The sequence below is a fragment of the Drepanopeziza brunnea genome, assembly GCF_022702325.1.
Source record: "Drepanopeziza brunnea f. sp. 'multigermtubi' strain 214-2 chromosome Unknown ctg1, whole genome shotgun sequence".
In the NCBI taxonomy this organism is placed as follows: domain Eukaryota; kingdom Fungi; phylum Ascomycota; class Leotiomycetes; order Helotiales; family Drepanopezizaceae; genus Drepanopeziza; species Drepanopeziza brunnea.
Window position 1 is genome coordinate 3,998,006 of NW_027094064.1, and position 21,392 is coordinate 4,019,397.

Sequence of the window (21,392 nt, forward strand, 5' to 3'; positions counted from 1 at the left end):
TCGGGGAGCGCTAGCGATTCTACCGAAGGCTGGTCACAACATCAGAACAAATTATAAGAAAAAAAATTTAAAAAAAAAATAACAAAAAATACCAAGTGGCTGAAGCAATCCAATGTGGATGTGCATCAACTTGTAATACTAGGCCGGACAAGGCTCTAATCAAACTTCGTCGCTTTCGTTTTTTCCCCCTTCTCACTTCTCACTGTCACTCTCGTTATCATTTCGCACGCATGTCCGTATGGATTGGGTGAGCACATGAGATGGAGATGTCGCTCTCTCCTCTGCTGATCACACGCTCGGGCGTCACGACTACGTACCTCCCGCTCAGCACCGCCTACCCTTCTCAAGCAAGCTGCTCATCTCTCTTCATCAACTCGGCCGACCAGCTCTTCGCCTTCGATCCCAGCTACGGAGCCCAGAATTCCGGTCCAGCATGTTTACCACCCGAAGCGACCAGATGGTGGGAGCAAGACACCGACCCAGGCTTGACGACGAGCACAGCGATAGGTGGGTACAAGATGGTGTGTCCACAGGCCTACAAGACCGTAGCCATGAGCGTGCTGGATGAGAGTAGCACGAGGGTCGGATGTTGTCCTTCGTAAGTACCCTCGCCTCCGTTCACTTTCCCTTTCGCTTTCACTTTCGCTTTCACTTTCGCTTTCACTTTCGCTTTCACTTTCGCTTTCACTTCCTACTTTCCACTCTCACATCGGATCCAACACTCACTCACGATTCTGTAGTGCATACAACTTCATAGACTGGAGCGAAGCACCAAGTCCCTTCCAGTGCAATTCTCCGCTCTCAACTCAGGTGGTCACGTACATGCAAACAGATGCATCCGGCACGTGGACGACGACCAGCTCTTCGGTATCGGCTGAGACTTCCGTGTGGGGGATCCAGGTGAACGGGATCTTATTCGCCAGGCCTACGCCTACCGCTACCTCTTCCGTCACTTTGAGTACCTCATTATCTAGTACGGATATTGCCCAGTCAAGCAGTGGAGGATCTGGATTGGAGAAAGGTGCCAAGATCGGCATTGGTATTGGAGCTGCAACGGCGTTCTTGTTGCTCGGGGCGCTTTTCGTTGTGGGAATGGTGTTCTGGAGGAAGAGGAAGGGAAAGACGGAGAAGTCAGGCGGCCAGAATGTTGTTGGGGCCGAAGGTCGTGGGAAGGAGAAGAAGGCGGATCATTGCGTGAAGGTAGAGACAACAGCGGATTCGACACGGCACGTCGGGATGGGATAGCTAGTACCACGAAATTGCCAACACAGCAAATGCAATTCATCAGGAGTTATGTTTGACCTTGAGACCTCATGTCGAGCGAGTGATGCAAAATAGCTCCCGTAGAGAGGACATTCATTTCCTTATGCAACAACATGACACTCAGCCCCCTTCTACGTATGTCCCAAATATTCTAGGATAAAGGTGCCATGTGCAACAAAACGTGTCGGGTAACGGATTAATCCAACCCAACGTTCCTCAGTCCATAAGGTATTTCCGACGCAAAGAGAGTGTCGTCTCGAGAATACTGGGTAATCGGACTATTACTCTGTGCGACACTCTGAAACTTTGAAACTGCGGGCACTTTTGCAGACCACGTGTACCTATTACCTACACCTAGGTAAGTAAGCCGCCAAAAAGCGGCAGTTGCGATACCACCGGCACTCAAAGTACTCGCAAAAGTTGAGGTGGCATGGGCAAATGAAATGGCTTGTGGACTATGAATACTTTATCTGAGCGAGTGGTCCGAGTTGCGAGGCGGCAGAGGACCGTCCATATCGAGTACCTATATATATACCTCGAAATTCCACAGACGAACAAATTATAAAGACCAATTGAGCGGAAGGTGAGGTAGCCCGTGTATTGTTACTTCTTCGAGATGGTCCGGTCGTGGACTGGGGATGTACCTAATAGTTGCAGAGGATGGTCAATAAAGTTCTCGAGAAAGAGAGAGCGCAGCGTAGCGTAGCGAGGGCCTGGTACAATGCCCAGATATCTTCGATGATATTTCGTTCGTATATGGAAGGGGAAAAAGCAAGCATCGATTCTCATATCCATCGAGTTCTACAATCAAGTACATAGACCGATAGCAAAACTCCTTAACAAATCCAGATTACATACAATTGTTGCTCTCCAAATCAAACGTCCGATACGGTGTATGGAGGCATGGTCACGTGTAAAAGATACGGCAAGCTCAAGCTCAAGCCCGACCTAGTCTGGAGCCGTCAAAATCCCACTATTGAGAATTTAAATCGATAGTTCGGCTGGAAGTCATCAATCAACAGAAACCTGGCACGTAAGTAGACACATCTACCTTATCTGGGTTCGTCACTAACATTCCACAGTTTGGCGGAGTGGTTAACGCGATGGCCTGCTAAATTAGCTGACAGCCATTTCCTTCGGGAGCGAGTGTTCGAATCACTCAGGTGTCGCGAGAAATAAGTTTTTGTTTTTTGGGGGGGATTTTAATCCTTCGGAGGTGCCAACAAACGTGTTTCCGCCGGAGGGCAGTTAATTCCCTAATCCATTTCTACCTCCTCAGTCTCACTACCCAGGCTGGAGTAGTGTGTCGCTCACTTTTTGCAATGGTCAATTCATTTCCACGACTTTTTATTCATTTCTTTGACATACTGGTTTTCTCAGCTGCTTCATAAATATATGTATCTAACCGACCCCATTATCTCGATAGCCAAATATTAAGATTCCGCCTTTTGAAATGGCTAGTGACCCACTGACTCTTGCTTTGGATTATTTTCACAGACAAGGGGACAGAGCTGGCAGCACGAGTAGATCGCTTTCAAGAAAAGCGCTAGTCACGCGACTTTATATGAATGTGTAAACTATTCTCAACAACTGTTCTCTCGTGCAAGGGAAGTCACGTGCTGTACCTGTCAAGCCTGATCGCCTCAGCCATATAGGGATTTCAGATCCCTCCGATATGACTATTTACTAACCCTAGATACTCAAGAGCCTAGTATCCATTTCCGTCTCCTCTCAGGACATCCACAGTATCCGTCATTCCATACAGGATACCCTCCGAATATTCCCCTTCCAGGACGGGCCAGTCCCTGTCCTGGATGAAGGACTGGATCTTTTGCACGCTGGCCATGAATCTCTCCTTCGTCGCTTCGAAATCAACGAGCAGCTTGCCGTCCCGCTTCTTGAACTTCCCGTCGACGATGACGTGCTCAATGTCACCCACGTTCGAGTGCAGGATGAGGGCGCCGACGGGGTCCTTCCATCCGAGCATGTTGGGGGACTCCCCGTCGATGACCACGATGTCGGCTTTCGCGCCGGGCGCGATGATGCCGATATCTTCCCGTCGCAGCGATCTTGCGCCGTTGTAGGTGGCGAGGATGAAGGCTTGGTTGTGGCTCATCGGGTTGTTGAGTGGTGCCTTGAAGGCTTCGAGGGATTTGCGGTACAGGCGAAGGCGGGTTGCTTGCAGCCAGAGTCGAGCTTGGGTGATGATGTCCGAAGAGAAGGTGAAATGGGTGTCCACGCCGAGCGAAGACTGGTCTTGGATATGGTAGCTGTTGGGGTGGTCGTGTCCGTAGTGGTGCTCGGACTCGGGGGTGATGGATACGAATTGATCGTATTTGCGAAGCAGAACGGCTTCGTCTTGTGTCAAGGAAGAAGAGTGTGAGAAAACGATAGGGACAGTACTGTTTAGAACAGAGTACGACTCTGCGACCTGGATCACCCTGCCGTCTGTGTAGAGGTCAGCATCATTCTTCAATACTGATGGAGTACTACCTACAGCCATATGGTCCTCCGACATGGTGCGCCGTAATCACCGAGAGTTTGAGATCACTTCATTGTCAGCAAACGTGCTCAGTAGACGGGGGGTCAGTCAGTACTTACTTTGCAAGTTTGAAAGCTCTCTGTACCTCAGCAGCAGGGCCAAAGGGAATTCGGTCATAGGCAAGTCCAACATTTGTAGCAGTACCTGTCCACAGTCCCTCTGCATCGTTCGCCAGCTCTTCCAGGTCTTGGAATTGCTCGTCGATTGTGAACGCATCCCCAAGTTCATGAATCGCGTACGTCCAGAGAACTCTCGCACCACTGTCAACACTCGCCTGCAGTCCTGCTTTCGAGGTTTCCTTGGACCAAGTGTGACTGGCGTGATCCAGCGTTGTGGTGGTACCTGAATTCAACGCCTCGTACAGTCCGTACAGCTGGTTGATGTACACATCTTCAGCTGTGAAGCTCAAGGCTGTAGGAGAGAACTCCCCGTATCGCTGGAAGTACTCCACGAGCGATGTATTGGACGCCATGGTCTTGTATGCGGTCTGCCAATCATGACGATGGGTATCGATGAACCCAGGTGAGATGATCTTGCCGACGACGTTGACGATCTCGGCGGAAGCGAGGACATCTGGAGACGGAGTTTCGCCCACAGACAAAATCTCGCCATCCGCGATGAGAATCGATGAATTCCTGAGGATGTCAATGGAGGAAGTTGCCGGGTTGTAGGTCACAATCGTGCCTCCCTGGAGATAGATTGTCGTTGCATCTGATGAGTTTGTCGTGTTCGAGCTCTGGCTGTGAACACCTGGGAGCGTAAGGAGCAAACACGCAGCAATGGAAAGAACGTGGGGAGCAAGCATGGCTACAAGATGTACAGAGTAGGGGACCGATGTTTCACAGGAGAGATCGAAGGTAACCAGTGTGTCGGTACTTTAATACCGACACGATTCGGCTGACTCGGCGGGAAGGATATTGAGAGGCTCGGTTGGCTCGGATAGGGAATGAGCAGCAGGCTTCGCCTAGCGTGGCATACCCTCAAGGGGCCCCAACTTCCTTGTAAATAATACTATATAGCTAGTCTACGTCATTCCTTTTGATCGTACAGAAGGGATCGACTTCCCTGAACCTTAAAGAGCAGACAGAAATCAGATACCATTTTGACCGACAGTTTTGCAATTGCAAGAAACTACGTGCGTTGCTCGCTAGTAAATAAGAACTTTCGCTACTAGCGATCTAACATTAGTAAGTGATTGATTGACTTAGCCGTTAATCACAAAGAAGCTAAGCTCGACATGATGAATTGAGATTCTATCGATACTTACTCAATTAGTGTAAAAGTGATGAGTTTGCGCCATAAGAAGCTTATACATAACCGCAAGAAACCATATCACACGTATACACACCGATACTTTATACTTCTAGATGATTTCGATTCAGATCATCTACGAATATAAACCTATGGACGCTAAAGAGCTACGTCAATTATACATATAACATACGAGATCGCATAGTGTTGGATCGCCGGTAGCGAACGTTCATTCTTGCCGTGCAGCGCACCTAGCTTCTTGCAATTGCAAAACTTTCGGTAAAAGGGGCATTTTGATTTCTGTCTGCTCTTTAAGGTTCAGGGAAGTCGATCCCTTCTGTACGATCAAAAGGAATGACGTAGACTAGCTGTATAGGATTATTTACAAGGAAGTTGGGGCCCCCTGAGGGTATGCCACGCTAAGCGAAGCCTGCTTATTTTGAATCCGAAACAACCGAGCCTGCTGTTTCCCTTAACTACGTCAGATCGATATTGATGTGCCGGTATTGGCAACTCTCTTTTTTGGCAGTAGCCATTGCCAAGTACCATATCGACCAAAAGGGGAAGGTGCGGTAGAAAAGAAACAAAGGAAAATCACTCCCTTTTATATTACAAAGGCCTTTCAATCTATCCATCCACTTGAACCTTTAATCTATTGGTCGAAACGAGCTCTTGTAAGGAGGCGTTGGCATCGACTTTGGTTATTGCGTTGGCGGGATTAGATTTTCCTTGAATCCAGCGTACCTGAGAAAGCTGACGCCTCTCGTATGACTCGCGAATAGCTATAATATCGATCATAAGGATTTTCCTCTTAGTAGTCCTTAGCTTTACTATACACTTACACAAGGAGTGGGAGTCAGTGTACACTACAATAAGGAACTTTAATATCCTTAGCTGCTTTGTGATCTAGGCGAAAGTAATAAATATAGCAATAGCTATATCAATACTTAAAGATGCAGCGTATAGCTTTAAGACTGTTGGTATCACATAAGGGGTGTGTACACAGGTTGAGACTCGATACGAATAGCAAGTGTTGCATTCGTGGTCGTGGTGTTGTTAAGTCTAAGGAGAGGAAGCTATTCTAGATGAGTGGGAAGTGCCGGTAGTAGTAGTGGTGCCAAGGGTGAACGGGCCACTGAACGTGCCCTTAGCTCCGATCCCTCCATTGCCCAGTCCAGCACTCCCACAAAGGCTAATACTTATAACCTTGGTCATCTTCTTGCACTTTTGTAACACCTGATATAAAATACTACTTATAGTTGATAGGACTTATCTGGTGATAATACTATGTCATAGGTGGAACCAGCTCTGATGATGTGGTTGTGATTGATTGACTTATCATTTTAGAACTTGGAATTGGGACGAGGTTGTAATAGGAATCAGTGCCAAGGCCAAGTCGGTGCGCTGCTAAGGCTGGCAGTGCTGCTCTCCTTCTACTATACCGGTACCTAGTAACACACCCCTTTGTCGAGGCCTTAAAGAGCTCTCGGCAGTACCTAATTATACTTAAACTAATATACTTTTCTTGATTAAGTTAAAGTATTAAAGTAAAAGCCACCTCCAAGCCCACGGTTCATTCAATTTGACTACCGAATGTAATAGATACGAGTTCTAGGAGAGGAAACCCTTCAATTGATATAATCGTACCCCTGGTCGAAGTACAAGTCAGAGGCAGGAATGCGGTTCCTAGTACTCTTTAGTAACACGGTCATTTTTCAATGATACTGCCAGCTTCTTCGTGACTTTTTTTACAATGCATGTATCGATTCCAATTTTTAATGGAAAAATCAATGATAAATTATAATATTATTCTTAGCGACAGACCTACTTTGAAAATAAAAATAAAAAAGTAAGAGTTAATAGAATTTCAAAACGCGATTATATTCGTATATCAACTTCGTCCGCGCAGTTCAAATCACTTTTAATCAAGTAAACAATTAAATAATTAAGCAACTACAAATACAGACATGTAATCTTTTGAAAAATCATGATCGCTATTCCATTGACCAATCAGTTCGGCTCAAGCTCTTATGCTAGCGTTTTCGCACGTATCGTTTTATACTGTTCTTTATTTCTTGCAAGCCATCTGCCAGCCCAGTGCGTATCAAGGCGTCTGCCGCTTCTTAAGTACGAGAGGGCCGAGTGTGCTGCGCCGCGAATATTAGACTTCGTTGTTTGGTAGCCGATATATATCAAAAAGGATATATATTCACGCAAGCCTGCGATTTGTGCACTCCACAAAGCATTGCTACAACCTCCTTTTGTGTTTTGTAGTTTTCGGCCATTGAATCGCGCGTTGAATTGACGAAGGAGGAACGATAAATATAGCGGCAATCGTGCTCGGTTTGATATAAGGATTGGGTTTTCTGAAAGCTATAGCTTCAGCGATTCTCTTCTCCGTTTCGGCATCGAATTCAATCATGATGTGGTTGATTAATCGCGTATGGAAGAAAAATCACGAAAAATTTGACTGTATTACTGAAGAGTACTAGGAACCGCATTCCTGCCTCTGAATTGTACTCCGACCAGGGGTACGATTACTACCTTTTGCTCATAAACTCATTCCGTGCTGTACCAGCCCTTTCTAGGCACCGCTTTAAGGTCTTAAAATCGCTCGAAATCCAAGCTGATGTCGAAGGAACGAGTGAAAAAGGCGTGGTAGTTGGGCGTAATTGTTGCTTTAATAGCTGCAGTTAAGTTGGTTGCGGTCAACCTGCTTGATTGCAACAGGCAAAGCGTATTGGTCGGTGACGAAAAAAGAAGGTGCGTAAAGTTTTCTTATCCTCAACGATAAAAAGCTTGGCATACACTTTGCAAATCTCCTTGTCAACAGAGGTAAACAGCTTTTTTCCTTTCTGGTAACCGCTAATTTTGCTCACTTTGTAGCTAGAATAAATATTGATTGGTGATGATGATGTTGTTGTTATTGTATTTATTAACGTCGGGCGGGTAGCAGGCCGCCCTGGGACCTCCCATAGGGTACGGCGACGTGCTAAGCTAAGGAGTTACATACAAGACGGCCCTAGAGAGTAATTCAAAGTGCTGCAGCGAGAGCTAATATCGTCTGCGCCCTCCCCTTACGGATAAGATGGATCACAGTGAGAGGAAACCTCTCGCCAAAGGAAAACCACAAAAGAAAGTCAAGCAGGTACAGACTGCTGCAGCCAGCTTATAGCGTAGCTGTGCGAGTCGCAGAGCGACTGGTATCAAGGCCGGACCGGGGTTATTGATGGGTGATTGAGGCATGTAAAGTGCATTCTAACACTTAAGTACTCTTATAATACCATTAGTTTTAAGTGATTTAATCACACAGGTTCCAATATCGAAGCGACGAATTGGACCACCCAAAGTACTCATAAGAGGGAGATCCTCTCTAGCTGTATACATAGTAAACTTCAAGAAATCTTTGCCCACGTGATCAGTTGCTCAATTATCGTAGAGCCAAAGGTCCTTATATGAGGTGTGAATGAGATCTAAACTAAAAAGGAGCTGCGTATCCGGAAACCTCGTCATCAACGTCACCCTCGTTTTTTTTTTTATCATTGCTTCCTTTACATCCATCCACCTTTCTCGTTCTTTGTGCGCTTGAAATAAAAGGGTTGACTTCTTGCTAGTTCTCTTTTTCAAACGCCTCCCGCAACTTCTTATTGACTACGAAACAATCCTTAAGAGTGTATAGAACTGAACCTGAACCGATTTTCAATTATGTATATACATATCTAACAATCACTTGCTTGAGCGATTCCAATAATAAGCTATATTTCCTTGAAAATCCTTTAGAGTTTAAGAATTTAAAAGGCTAAAGATCAATCCGAACATCAACGGAGCCTTATCGGAACTTCGAAGAATGATTTCCTAATATTATGAACCTTATAATTTCAATTTTTAATAATAACCTTTTAGGTCCGATGCAAGCAGCTGTCTCTTTAGTATCTTTTTTAGTAATAGCCCTATTAATTCTAATGCAAGTATTTTTTTTTTCTTTTTTTTTTCTGTGAAAATATATATTTTTTTTTAAAAAAAATCTTCTCCCTTTCCCTCCTTTTAAGATTAGAAATATATATTAGTCGAGATTAACAGCAATGTGGTGAACGTCACCAATATGATCGTTCATGGGGCTAGAATTCGGCAAGCGAGAGAGAGAGAGAGGCAGGCTTTGACAATAACAATAACATCAACATTCGCTTAGCTAGGCTACGGAAAGCGAATAAGAAATGATGGATGGAGCCTCTGAGGTAAATCCGTACAAGCTTCGCGTATGAGAAGGAAACTACTGTGGTTTGCATGGTATACTATCCAATCAGCTGCTGCAAACAGAAACCGGTGGAGGCACGGGTGACCCGCGCTAGATTGATGACTCTTGTACGATGTCGCATCGTCCCCCGCAATCCACACATCAGGCATCCTATTCCACACCCGCCGACACCTCATGGGTTTTGCGTTGCACTCGGAGTCGGAGATGAGAAGGAAGATTATCTGACGACCGCTGGACGGGCCGAGATTCGAGATTCGAGAGATTTGCAAGGAATCACAGAACTTCAGAGGCCGCCGGCCCTCAGTGGCGAAGCGATGGCGATCTTCGGGAGGAAGAAGACGACGGCGACGACGACATCCACTCGTCCAGAGCCAGAGCCTATCCATAGCGCGCAATTCAACCACCCAGGGGCATATGCGAATTCATTGCCGCCCAGCTGGACATATCTTGAGCAAAGGCCTCCTCAAGCGTCCCTCGGTCGCGATAATGGATCTCCTGCCCAAGCCCAAGGCTGGCAAGCCGCCCCAGTTCACACGCACTACCAACCAGTATTGGTAGAGAATACCAGCAAGCTCAATCTAGCTACAAGAAGCAACTTGCTGGCCAGGAATGTGCCAGACTGCCCCATTCTGCAGCACGGCATAACTTCATTACACATGCACGGAACGCAATATCTCAACCAAGGAGCTGCACTTTGTGATTTGATAGCATCGGAGTTCGATAATATAATCACTCTTATTGATGAAGAAAGATTTCGCGGCGACGAGAGAGAGCTGGCAGTATTCTCTCCTCCCCAGCCAATGTGGCAGCATCAACAATACGAGACTGAATATGCGGACCACGAACTCGAGAAAGGGAAGTCGAAGGGGATAGTGAACAACTGTGTCTCTTCGCCACTCGCTAGCGCGAATCACTTTTCCAAAGTGTACCTGTACGCGAACTCGAGACTCCCTCAAAATCTGCCTCCTTTGAAACTGTGAGACTTTTCCATCTTCCTCGGGAACTGAACTGCTCTGATGAATATAGGTACATCCCCACCTTTTCACTACTCTGCCTGGCTGCCCAATATTCCGAACAGGTCTACAAAAAGCCGACGGGCCAAGAGAAGGAGGTACATTTGGATGCAGACTGGAGGCTGGGGACCAAGGCTGTGGTCATCAAGTCTATTCCCATGGACGATATGAGAACGATTATCTTTGCCATCAGAGGGACGCAGAGTTTCATGGACTGGGCTGTCAACATGAACTCAGCCCCTGCATCGCCAGAGGAATTCCTTGTGGGTCTTGGTCTCCTGTCGCGTACGTTCCACAGCTGAGCAGAATTTAGGACGATCCCGGTAATCTTTGCCATGCAGGTTTTCTCACAGTCGCGAAGAAGATGATCAAACCGGTGGCCGCAAGACTTCGACATCTTCTCGAGGAAGACCCCGGGAGATCAAGATGCTCGCTCATGATCACCGGCCATTCGGCGGGTGGAGCAGTTGCCGCTCTTCTGTACTCACACATGCTCGCGACGGCCCCCGAAGCCGAGTCAGAACTCAATATACTCACAGGGTGCTTCAAACAGGTTCACTGTGTAACCTTTGGTGCTCCTCCAGTCTCCCTCTTACCGCTTTCCACGCCCTCCGATCCAGCCCTTCGAGAGTCTCTGTTCCTCTCCTTCGTCAATGAAGGAGACCCAGTCGCCCGAGCAGACAAAGCCTATGTGTGCTCCCTACTGAATCTCTACTCCTCTCCAGCACCCGGCCAATCTTGCGCCATCACACCCCAGAAATTGCAACCGCTCGTGCAGAATCTCAAGCAGTCCTCGAGCGCCTTCACGCTCAACAAATGGCGACCCACACACACAAAGTTGAACACTCTCCCGAATCTGGAGATCGTTCCGTATTGGCCAATACCCGAAGCCTTAATGAGCAATGCAGGAAGGATCGTGTTGCTGAGAAGCGTCGAAAAGTATGAAGAGAGGACGAGCAAGAAGAGGCCAGTCCTTGAGAGGACGTATGAAGGTGTTGCAGCGCAAATTGTCACGGATGAGCTTCTCCGAGGCGTGCTGTGGGGTGATCCAATGTGCCATATGATGCGACTTTACACCAGGCGCATAGAGATTCTGGCTACGAACGCGGTAACGGGACGCTCGTGATGGAGAGATCCACAAGGGCATCTCGGGACTGGATGGCCCGTTACCGTGCTCTTTAGATTAGATGGAAAGGGGATCGCGTATCAATAGTCTGGCTCTCAGTATGCGAGAGGAAGCCTAGGCTGGCTTGGTCTCGGATTGTTGTTTAAGGCGCTTATGGTGTGCACTCCAACGGCGGACGCGATACCCAGCGGAACGGCATGAGGGAGGATGAAAGAAAAGCCGAGGACAAACAGGACGGAGGAATCAGTAAGATATGATGATACGTCGGGAGTGAATAAAAGACCAGTGGAAGGAAGCAGTTACATCGCCCAAAACAGAAAAGCATTTTAATCTGAACACCAGAAGCATACAGAAGAGCGATGAATAAAAACCAAACAAGAAGCCAACATTGAAAAGGCCAACGGAGCTCTTACTTACAGACCTGTGGTCTTGTCTTCCAGCTCGTGGGGTTGTTGTCGTGAGGTTTGAGAGTTGACAGAGGTACTCCGTAGGAAACAAATTGCTGTCGTGGTCGTGCGTGACGAGGCTCGGGCCGACCACGTCTTCGCGTCTAAAAAAGCCGAACAGACGCGGTGCTCGCTTAGGGGAGTTTTCGGCCTCGGCATTTCCACGTGGGACAACCCGACCTGCACATGTCTCCTTTTCACATGAATCATTGACCGAGTCCACCAAACCTAGAGCCGAGCCCCACACATTTTCCGCGCGGTAGTCAATTGAGTAGTGGTAGGAGATGGCCACGCGCCTCCTGCAACTCATCATCCCGGTTCATTTTCGAAGAAGCTGTCCCCATATCAAGTATAGAATCCTCTTGCCTTCTTGCATTTCGCTCTCCTCTTCTCCTTCTTTGGAGTCATAGAACATAGATCGCTGCTTTTCTTCGGACTCGGAACATCCATCTAGAGAGACTACACAGATTTCTAGATCCCCCTTTTCTTTTACAGTGAAATAGACGATACTAGATAGACGACGACGACAAACGACCAACCTTAGACAAGATGAGCAAGATGGGGGATTTTGACGCTGTCCGCAAGGATATTGCAAAGCTCTTGCACCAGCCTGAGTACGACGATGGGAGCGCAGGGCCTGTACTTGTTCGACTCGCTTGGTAGGCCTTCCTCTATCCCCTCCCCCCACCCATCTCCCTCCCGGGACAGTTTCTCGAGACTTCTTTGATGCAGCCCGGTCTTGCTACACTTCTAACACATCGCAGGCACTCAGCAGGCACCTACGACGCAGAAACAGACACTGGTGGCTCCAATGGCGCTGGCATGCGCTACGAAGCTGAAGGTGGCGATCCAGCCAACGCCGGCCTCCAACACGCTCGCGTCTTCCTCGAACCCGTCAAAGCCAAGCACCCGTGGATAACCTACGCCGACCTCTGGACGCTCGCGGGCGTCGTGGCCATAAAAGAGATGGGCGGCCCTTCAATACCATGGAGAGGTGGACGGACAGACTATGTCGATGATTCCAAACTTCCACCTCGAGGGCGCCTGCCAGATGCTGCGCAGGGTGCGGATCATTTGAGATGGATCTTCTACCGAATGGGATTCAATGACCAGGAGATTGTGGCGTTATCCGGCGCGCACAATCTGGGACGATGCCATTCCGATCGTTCGGGCTTCGAGGGCGCATGGGTCAACAACCCGACGAGGTTTTCGAACCAGTATTTCGTTCTCCTCCTCTCTCTTCAATGGAAGAAGAAGACGCTGGAGAATGGGGTGGAGCAATTCAACACTTACGACGACGATACCGAGACGGAACTCATGATGTTGCCAACCGATATTGCTCTGAGGCAAGACAACAGCTTCCGCAAATACGTGGAGCTCTATGCTAGAGACAAGCAAGCGTTCTTTAAGGACTTCACGGCTGTATTTGAGAAGTTGATGGAGTTGGGAATCCAGAGGGATGCGGAGGGGAAGATTACGAATTCGGACAATGAGAAGGGTGGCTACCACGCAGCACCGAAGAAGAAGGACACGCCTGGCAGTCCGGAGAAGAGTACGGACGACAAGATCGGGCCGAGTGAGGCAGAGCCGTTGATGGAGGAGAACAAGAAGTTCAGGTCGAGGTTGTGAGAGAGCTGGGTTGTATGATAGTAGAAGAGTGTTCTAGAATTAGGATCGATCGATACATGGGTAAAGAATATATTCGGGCATCAATCAACAGAGCCAAGAGGAGTCTTCTTACCTCTCTCAGGTTTCCTATCCCGTCTTCTTCTTATCCCGTCTTCTTATTATTCCCAACAGTACAGTTTTTCCCCCGCTCATCAGCCTTTCCCCATCGACGTCGTCCTGGCGCCAATCCGAACACCAGACCCGAACACCAGACCCGACGATCATTTCAGCCTTATGGAGTGCGTCAAGTCTAAGATTCACCCACCGATTGGGCCGGAGTTCACAGCCAATCACCACGGCCCAATCGCCCCCGTGTTGACTTGAGTCGTGAATATGTTTCATAATATATCTTCGACCTGCAATCATTTCTGTAAATCTGTCCACAGCCACATCGACTGAACCAATTATACGATCCAAATTCCGATTTATTTAATGAGTTATGGCGTCGGCAATCATGGCACACATGAGTCCGGCGTTTCGTCGTGCCTGGTCTGAACTCTGACGTTTCTTCGGCACATTTCTATTACCGTACCGTTCACCAGTCGGAACATTCATTGCTGCAAGTTGCAACGTCCCCTCGGGCTTGCCCAGGCGTACGGAGGAGTGGGAGCGGGAGTGGGAGTGTGAATGGGAGTGAGAGCAGGGGCCAATTGAATCCAGGATTCAATATGACTTGGTATAGGCACTATATATGTATATATATATATATATATATGTGATTCTATATATACATCTACAATACTTCCTCCGTATGATCAATTCGAGGGAAATCAAACGGGCGGCTATTTTGGTCCGTCGGCGTACAGAGAGAGATAAGCTTCTTCGCTAAATAATGTAAGTAACGTCCACTAGTGAACGCCCTGCGCTTTTTCATCCAACCTTTACAGTAAATCTGTAGCCGTCTCGTCTCGTCTCTCCAACGAAACCCCCCTCCTCAAGCCCCCCCCCCCCCCCCCCCCCCCCCCCCCAAACCCCCCAAAGCCCCATACCTCCATACCTCCAACCCCCCCCCCCCCCCCCCCCCCCCCCCCCCCCCCCAACCCCCCATACCTCCAAAACCCACGACGACTCGACTACAACCTCCCCAAGATCCGCGTCACCCAGATGCACTCCGTCTGCAACAGCTAACAGTTTCGCCCTTGCTATGTCGAGGTAGAGTCTCTGCATCTGCATGTTAGATAAGAGACGAACTGAGATTCACCTCTACCTCCACCTCCACCTACCTCCACCTCCGCTGCTACCTCCACCTCAAACTTTCGCCGTCGCCGAAAACCCCCGCGATGTCGAACCTAGATCCCCAAACACCCAATTTGCGTTCACAGGAGAATAACAATGTCCCTTCGTCCGCCGACTGGAGGAATGCTACTATGAATGAACAGAGCATTAGCCAGAACTCGGAGCTCGCAGTGTCAATCTCCACCGGGAAACCCAACTCCCTGCTCCGATCATCAACGTTTGCGCCCTCTCCCACCACAGGCGAGCCTACTTGTCTTGAGAACGAGAAGCCTCTCTCTCGTCTCGACACGACCTCTTGTCCGCAGCCTAGAGATAGAAAACGCTCGACTCCTTCAAGTCCCTCCAGCGCCGGGCTCCGGGTTCAGACCGATATCATTCCGGGCTCTACAGATACAGCTGCGAGTACTACTAGCACGGCGAGGAGGCCAAGCGATTCAACGCGGATCCCACCCAAGACCATATCCTCAACGTTAGCAAGGGCGCCGAGTGTCAAGAGCGTTTTCGCGAGCAGTGTAGGCAGCAGCTCGAACATTGGATCTGCGCCCAACTCGGCCTTCTCTTCGCCGATGTTGAATGCCATGGGAGACGTTACACCTCTTCCCTCACCACTCATGACTGGCGACTCGCCCGGACCTTGGAAGAAACTCGCGGCTCGGCCCTCCTCGAGAGACATGACGGTGCCCAATACTGCCGATTCGGCGTTGGTGACCACGAATGGGGAGTCTGTTTCGGTAGCCATTGCGAATCAGTCGAAGAGGCGCGCGTACCATGGCTTATCGGAATCTATCGGGTCTGGGCCGAACATCATACAGAGCACCAAGGATATGAATGCGGAAGGCCATGCGAGGAACAGGAGCGTTAGCGAGTACGTGCCCGAGAACGCCCCGCTACCAAAGTCAAGGCACATTACCGTTTCAGGATCCCATGCGGCAGTTCTAGATGTGGCGAGTGAGCCTCTAGCGGATACGCACATGCGAAGGGAACCTCACTTGGCAGTACAAAGAGGTCTGGCGCCAGTTCCTAAACCACCGACTCCACCCTCGAGTAGAACTGGAGCAGAAAGCAGCGACAGCGAATCGTCCCTATCAACCGATTTTTTGAGATCGCATAAGAAACCTCGATACGAGAACTATGACGCATACACCCGTGAAGACTCGAAACGTAGGAGATGGAGAGCCTTGAAGATTCTAGGGGAAGGGACTTTTAGCAAGGTAATGCTCGCGACAAGTCAAGTGCCAGATTCAGAGGACCGAGTAGATGAGGACGACGTGTTCGGATCCCAGATGGACGGTATAATGACTCCGGCGCCAGAGACGAAGATCGACCGGAAAAAGCTCGTTGCCGTGAAAATATGTGAGCATGGCCCAAAAGGAGGCGCCTCTGAGGAGCGCGTAGAGATGTCTCTAAAGCGAGAATTGGAGATCATGAAATCAATACACCACCCCTCACTCGTCCATCTCAAGGCCTGGAACATTGAAGAAACGCGCGCGATTCTGGTTCTCAGCTACTGCCCCGGCGGCGATCTTTTCGAAGTCGCCAGCGAGCACCGCGATCTGCTCGTCCCCGGATTGCTACAGAGGATATTTTCCGAGCTGGTGGCTGCGGTACAGTATCTACACGATAGACACATTGTGCACCGAGATATCAAGCTTGAGAGTATGTCTTTATTGACTAGTTGAGACTATATTTGGTGCTGATCTCCTGCTTAGATGTCCTTGTTAACCTCCCACCAAACGAGCTGCAACGACCCCAGAACTGGGCTCAGTACCCCAATTCCATCATCACGCTCACGGACCTCGGATTGTCGCGTCGAGTGGCGGATGACGAGAAATTGACTACACGCTGTGGATCTGATGATTATGCCGCTCCGGAAGTAATCATGGGACAGCCTTACGATGGGAGAGCGACAGATGCTTGGTCCCTAGGTGTTCTTCTGTACGCTCTGCTCGAGAGTAGATTGCCCTTCGACCCGAACCCAGGGATGTCCGAAGGCCACAAGCAGCGCAGTCGCACTAGCCACCGTATCGCAAGAGTCGAATGGCGCTGGATAGAATATGCAGGTGACGAAGGGGACCATGAAGGCGACCCTGAGAAATTCAAGGCGCGCGGACTTCTTGGTGCCATGAACGTCACTGAGGGCCTCCTAAAGCGAGCCCGGAGTCGGTGGACCATGGCTCAAGTTGCGGCAGAGGAGTGGGTTAAAGGGGGTATCGATCTTGACAACGGGATCAGATTCCGTGAGGAGGATGTTCCTGAAGAAGTGTCCGACAACGGTACGGGTGGTCCATCGCCGTCATGACAGCCAAATAAATGAGTCTCTATTTCGATTCTGCTTTCAGGCTTAGGGTTAGGTGGGAACGATCGGACTGGGAGGGAGAAGGACTCAGGAGGGGCCAGGAAGGGAGAAACGGGAGGAATGATAGGAGGATCGGTGAGAACGATACCAAATGTCGCTCCTCGGAAACACCTTCCCATGGGGGAGAGAGACTCAGGGCGGGACGAGGAAATTGCAACCGATGGCACCGGCTTGGGGCTTTCGCGAGTCCGCAGGCCGTAGTCTAAGAGCAAGGAATTAATTTCTAATGCGAAGGCTTTGGTCTTATTGGGGCTATTCGGTGTTCTTTAAGGGGTATGGTTTTTGGTGCATATGCGTAAAAAGATGGCTGGTTAGAGTGTAGATGGGTGGTGCCGAGAGGGAGGTCAAAGGTGAGAAGGAAGTGGGCGTGCCTTGTATAATAGATAGGTGGCACCGGGGGGGGGATTGTTGTGTATAGTATGCGGCTGGGTTTTCAAGAAGAGGGGAGGGACTATCTAGACAGAAGGTGAAAACAGATAGAGGTTTAAAAAAAGAGAGCTTTTTCATTGAACCCTTAGCGGTTTTCTTTTTCGCGATGTGCAATCAATGTACTGATATAGGTTGTACTGATATAGGTATACCGAGCTAATGATGGTGAAAGCAGATGGGAAAACCACTACTTCTCTGTAATATTTTTTGGGGGGGTTTTGATCCCTTTTTTTTTTTTTTCCTTGTCTTGTCTTTGTACTACCTACCCCCCTCCTTTTTTCTCATCCCTTTTTTTTTTTTCTTCTTTCTTTTTATTGCTGTTATTATTGTTGTTACATTACATTAGGCCACCATCTCAATATCCAAATCGCTACCTACCTAGCTAGCTAGCTAGCTATCCTGACCCTCTTCCTATCACCCCTCCTCCCTCCTCCCTTCCCTCCCCCTCCCCTCCCCCAAGCAAAACAACAACTCCCCTCTCCCTCCCTCCCTCCCTCCCTTCCATGAACTGCCATAGACCGAGACTCGAACGAAAGAAAGTTAATGGGTTCATATTAAAACGGAGAGGTCGTGCGGGTTTCTGTCTTTAGGGAGTGGGTGCTGCCGCCGGGTACGGCGTGGGCTGCGAGCTTGTCGCGCTTTCGGAGCCTGGTTCGGGTGGTTGAGGGGTGATGGAGGGAGGGAGGGGGGGAGGGAGGGAGTGAATGTGCGTTTTGAGTTCTGAGTATTTGGATTGCTGGAGGTTTGGATTGCTGGATTGTGCGAAAAAAAAAAATCTTTCTTTTTTTCTTTCTTTTTTTCTTTCTTTTTTTCTTTCTTTTTTTCTTTCTTTTTTTCTTTCTTTTTTTCTTTCTTTTTTTCTTTCTTTTTTTCTTTCTTTTTTTCTTTCTTTTTTTCTTTCTTTTTTTCTTTCTTTTTTTCTTTCTTTCTTTTTGTTTCTTTCTTTTTGTTTCTACGGAGTGGACTGCTTTACGTACATAGGTATGTATGTATTACGTAGGCTGGATTCTAGATGTGATCTGTTCGTTGCTTTAGTTTTGGTGCTGGTGCTGGTGCTGGTGCTGGTGCTGGTGTTGGTGTTGGTGTTGGTCTTGGTGTTGGTCTTTCCTTTTCGTCCAGCTGGGGGACTGGAAGACTGGAGATTGGAAGACTGGTTATACCTACGTGGTTAGTTAGGTGGGTGGTTCTCTAGCTAGGTGATTAGTTCGTTAGCTGGGGACGAAAAGACCTCATCAGAGCCGGTATGCCGTTTGGAGCCGCGGGTGGTTGGTTTGGTTACTCGCACCAATTTTTTTTTTTTTTTTTTTTTTTTTTTTTTTAACCAAGAAAATTGACTGTTGTTTTCTGACTCCTCGCTGCCTCTTTTTTTTTTTCTTTTTGCTCTCTGAAACGTTGAGGTTGGAATTCTGGAGATTATTCTGGCTTGATTTTCCCGGTTTGGTTGAGATCTTCTTCAAAGAAGGAGTGATAAGGGAGAGAGGGAGAGAACTTGAGCGGCTGGAAAGCGAGAGCAGAACAGCAAGGTCGTGAATAGATAGATCCCTTGACAATGGTAAGCCGCTACAATCCCTTCTTTTTTTACATATCTCTTTGTCATTAAGGTTGTGCTTTTCTTCCTGGTTATTCTTCTTTCTTCTTTATCGAGTGTTGTAGGTGATGTGATGGTGGTGGAATGTGTTGGGGAAGACGGACTACCACACACACACACACACAGAGAGAGAGAGAGAGAGATACTGACAGCTGGATACATCAGGAGATCGACATCAGACCCTACTGCGAATACCGCCTCCCGGACGAGATCCTCAATACCATCCGCTTTCTTTTTACTGCGCTGATAGTGGTCTGCTTGTTGAGTGCGCTCCGTGAGATTAGGGAGGAGCTGCGGATTGGGGATATGGATTGAACAATCGAGGAGATGATGATCATGGGTACTCGTTGGGTTGACGGCGGCGGCGAACTTAACACCAAGAGGAAGGATCTTAGAGCTGCTTACAGGAGGAGTGGACTGTGGAGGGAGGAGATTCAGTTATGATTATGGTGAGGGGGGAACTTGGCTTCGAGGGTTCTACCGCTGTGGATGCAACATGTCGCTCCGTATGGTCGCAGCTTGGGAGACGATGGATTTCTCAACATAGCTGGCATTGCTAGCTAGCATTCCTCGCTTTGTAGGAATCCTTCAGCAAAAACCCATGTTCCATCATCCCAGACTCTCACATCCTGCTTCATGTTTGGAAGAGATCTAGCTGCAAAAGTGCGCCGTGAGCCAGCCACACGCTGCCAAAGTTTCCCTGCCAGAGGCCAAAGAGAACCGGCTGGGAATCGGCTTGCCATTTAAAGGCTCCGTGTGCCCTGGTATCTCAGAGAGATGGCCGTGCATGGGGCTTGAATCTTTCCTGAGGAATTCTTTGAGGCCAATTCGGCAGTTCCAGCGGTGCTCTCCAGGCCGGTAGATTCTCCCTGCGTATAACCAACCATCTTTGCCTTCTCGCCGTCAATAGCTTCCTTCATTAGCTTTATGAACGATTGCTTTGCACGAGGTTGCCCATTTCCATTAACCTGGGCAGGATTGTCGTACACATTTGAATGGAACTTTTGAATGACTTCACGACGTCGTTCCTTTGGCTCGAGGATCTTTATCTCTCCGTCCAGCCTGGATTGAACTATTATTGATCGGACTTGAGCGTCTCTTTGGGATGAGACGAGATAGAGCCTTGAGTATCAGCGTATCGGTGATGGCATCTTGTGCTATCTTCACGTCCAATCCCGCGGATTTCACAGCAATCTCAGCCTCCTGGAGGTTTTCAAACTCCCGGGAATTCTTCGCCAGATCCAGATCAAAGTACATAAATCTTCCGGCGTCTCGGCAGGCCTCAACATCTGCCAACCTACGAATTCCTTGTATGCGGCGTCATACTCGCCTCGTTGACGCTTGAAATAGCCTTATCTCGCTCCTGGTTCCAGTGCTCAGGTTCGAGACATCCAAACCATGTTGTCAACTGATCTTGTTGCTCTGGATCTCCCTCAAGTTCGAATTTTCGTGTGGTCCCATAATTCTCCATAAGTGTGGGCTTCGCTGTACTGGCAGTATCCCGAAATTCGTCAAGGATATTTCTATTGCGCTGTGAATAGTCTCCAAATTATTTGCCACCTCCATAGCTGAGTATAGAATGTCTGCTAGCATCCCGGTGAAAACTGCGAGGAAAACATAGTATCAGCACATTGGGGATCGTCCAGGACACTAGGGCCAAGGCTGCTCGGATGTGAGGCCCTGGCCCCCTCACCGATAAGTTTATCGTGAAGATCTGCCTGTGACTGCAAGTGTTCACGGAGAAGTTCCTCTTCGCCTGGCGTTGTACTCGGGCTGCCTTCATCACAGGGTGCCTCTCGGATCGGCCGAGCTCTTGAGGGTATCGTTGGCGGTGCCGCGGTGCGATCACTTGCACCTTGGAGGCGTATAGTAAGATCCTCGAGATCAAGTATCGGGTTCACTGAGCGTTCGGCGGCTATCATTCTACTAGATTGTTACTGAAAGCGTGCCATACGATACAAAGGAGCAGGAACTTGCCTCAGGCGCTTGAACAGCCCTTCGTCGCTCACCAGAGCATCAGGGTCTCCTACGACAGCTTGACTGCGCGAGTTTAGCAGCCGTATCGACTATAGTACCCATGATCTATTGAGCTTGAACATTTAGTTGCCCTCACGTTGTTTCCAGGCTCTGCGTCGCTATACTCCACGAGGTCCCGGGTGAACAATGATGGTCGAGATGGAGACGGAGCCGGAGGACGGAAGTACGGAGAGGCGGCCATC

General features: G+C 48.8%; 6 protein-coding genes across 6 annotated transcripts; 4 read left to right on the top strand and 2 right to left on the bottom strand.

The window, feature by feature from the left end:
• Positions 1–260: 260 nt before the first annotated feature.
• On the top strand, positions 261–1,245 carry L3040_000723 (uncharacterized protein; the record flags this gene model as incomplete). Its single annotated transcript, XM_007288175.2, has 2 exons — positions 261–598; positions 741–1,245. 2 exons carry the CDS (start codon positions 261–263, stop codon positions 1,243–1,245), a joined length of 843 nt encoding a protein of 280 aa, XP_007288237.2.
• A 1,726-nt stretch (positions 1,246–2,971) lies between these two features.
• L3040_000724 (uncharacterized protein) lies at positions 2,972–4,610 on the bottom strand (the record flags this gene model as incomplete). The annotated part of the gene is made up of 3 exons (XM_007288174.2): positions 2,972–3,711; positions 3,761–3,813; positions 3,865–4,610. The coding sequence occupies 3 exons, from the start codon at positions 4,608–4,610 to the stop codon at positions 2,972–2,974; spliced, it is 1,539 nt and encodes a 512-aa protein (XP_007288236.2).
• A 4,799-nt stretch (positions 4,611–9,409) lies between these two features.
• On the top strand, positions 9,410–11,450 carry L3040_000725 (uncharacterized protein; the record flags this gene model as incomplete). The annotated part of the gene is made up of 3 exons (XM_007288173.2): positions 9,410–10,287; positions 10,338–10,587; positions 10,638–11,450. 3 exons carry the CDS (start codon positions 9,410–9,412, stop codon positions 11,448–11,450), a joined length of 1,941 nt encoding a protein of 646 aa, XP_007288235.2.
• A 995-nt stretch (positions 11,451–12,445) lies between these two features.
• Positions 12,446–13,525, top strand: L3040_000726 (uncharacterized protein; the record flags this gene model as incomplete). The annotated part of the gene is made up of 2 exons (XM_007288172.2): positions 12,446–12,555; positions 12,661–13,525. The coding sequence occupies 2 exons, from the start codon at positions 12,446–12,448 to the stop codon at positions 13,523–13,525; spliced, it is 975 nt and encodes a 324-aa protein (XP_007288234.2).
• Positions 13,526–14,844: 1,319 nt separating this feature from the next.
• Positions 14,845–17,099, top strand: L3040_000727 (uncharacterized protein; the record flags this gene model as incomplete). The annotated part of the gene is made up of 2 exons (XM_007288171.2): positions 14,845–16,456; positions 16,510–17,099. 2 exons carry the CDS (start codon positions 14,845–14,847, stop codon positions 17,097–17,099), a joined length of 2,202 nt encoding a protein of 733 aa, XP_007288233.2.
• Positions 17,100–19,916: 2,817 nt separating this feature from the next.
• L3040_000728 (uncharacterized protein) lies at positions 19,917–20,644 on the bottom strand (the record flags this gene model as incomplete). Its single annotated transcript, XM_066155280.1, has 2 exons — positions 19,917–20,295; positions 20,475–20,644. The coding sequence occupies 2 exons, from the start codon at positions 20,642–20,644 to the stop codon at positions 19,917–19,919; spliced, it is 549 nt and encodes a 182-aa protein (XP_066013315.1).
• Between the last annotated feature and the right edge of the window lie 748 nt (positions 20,645–21,392).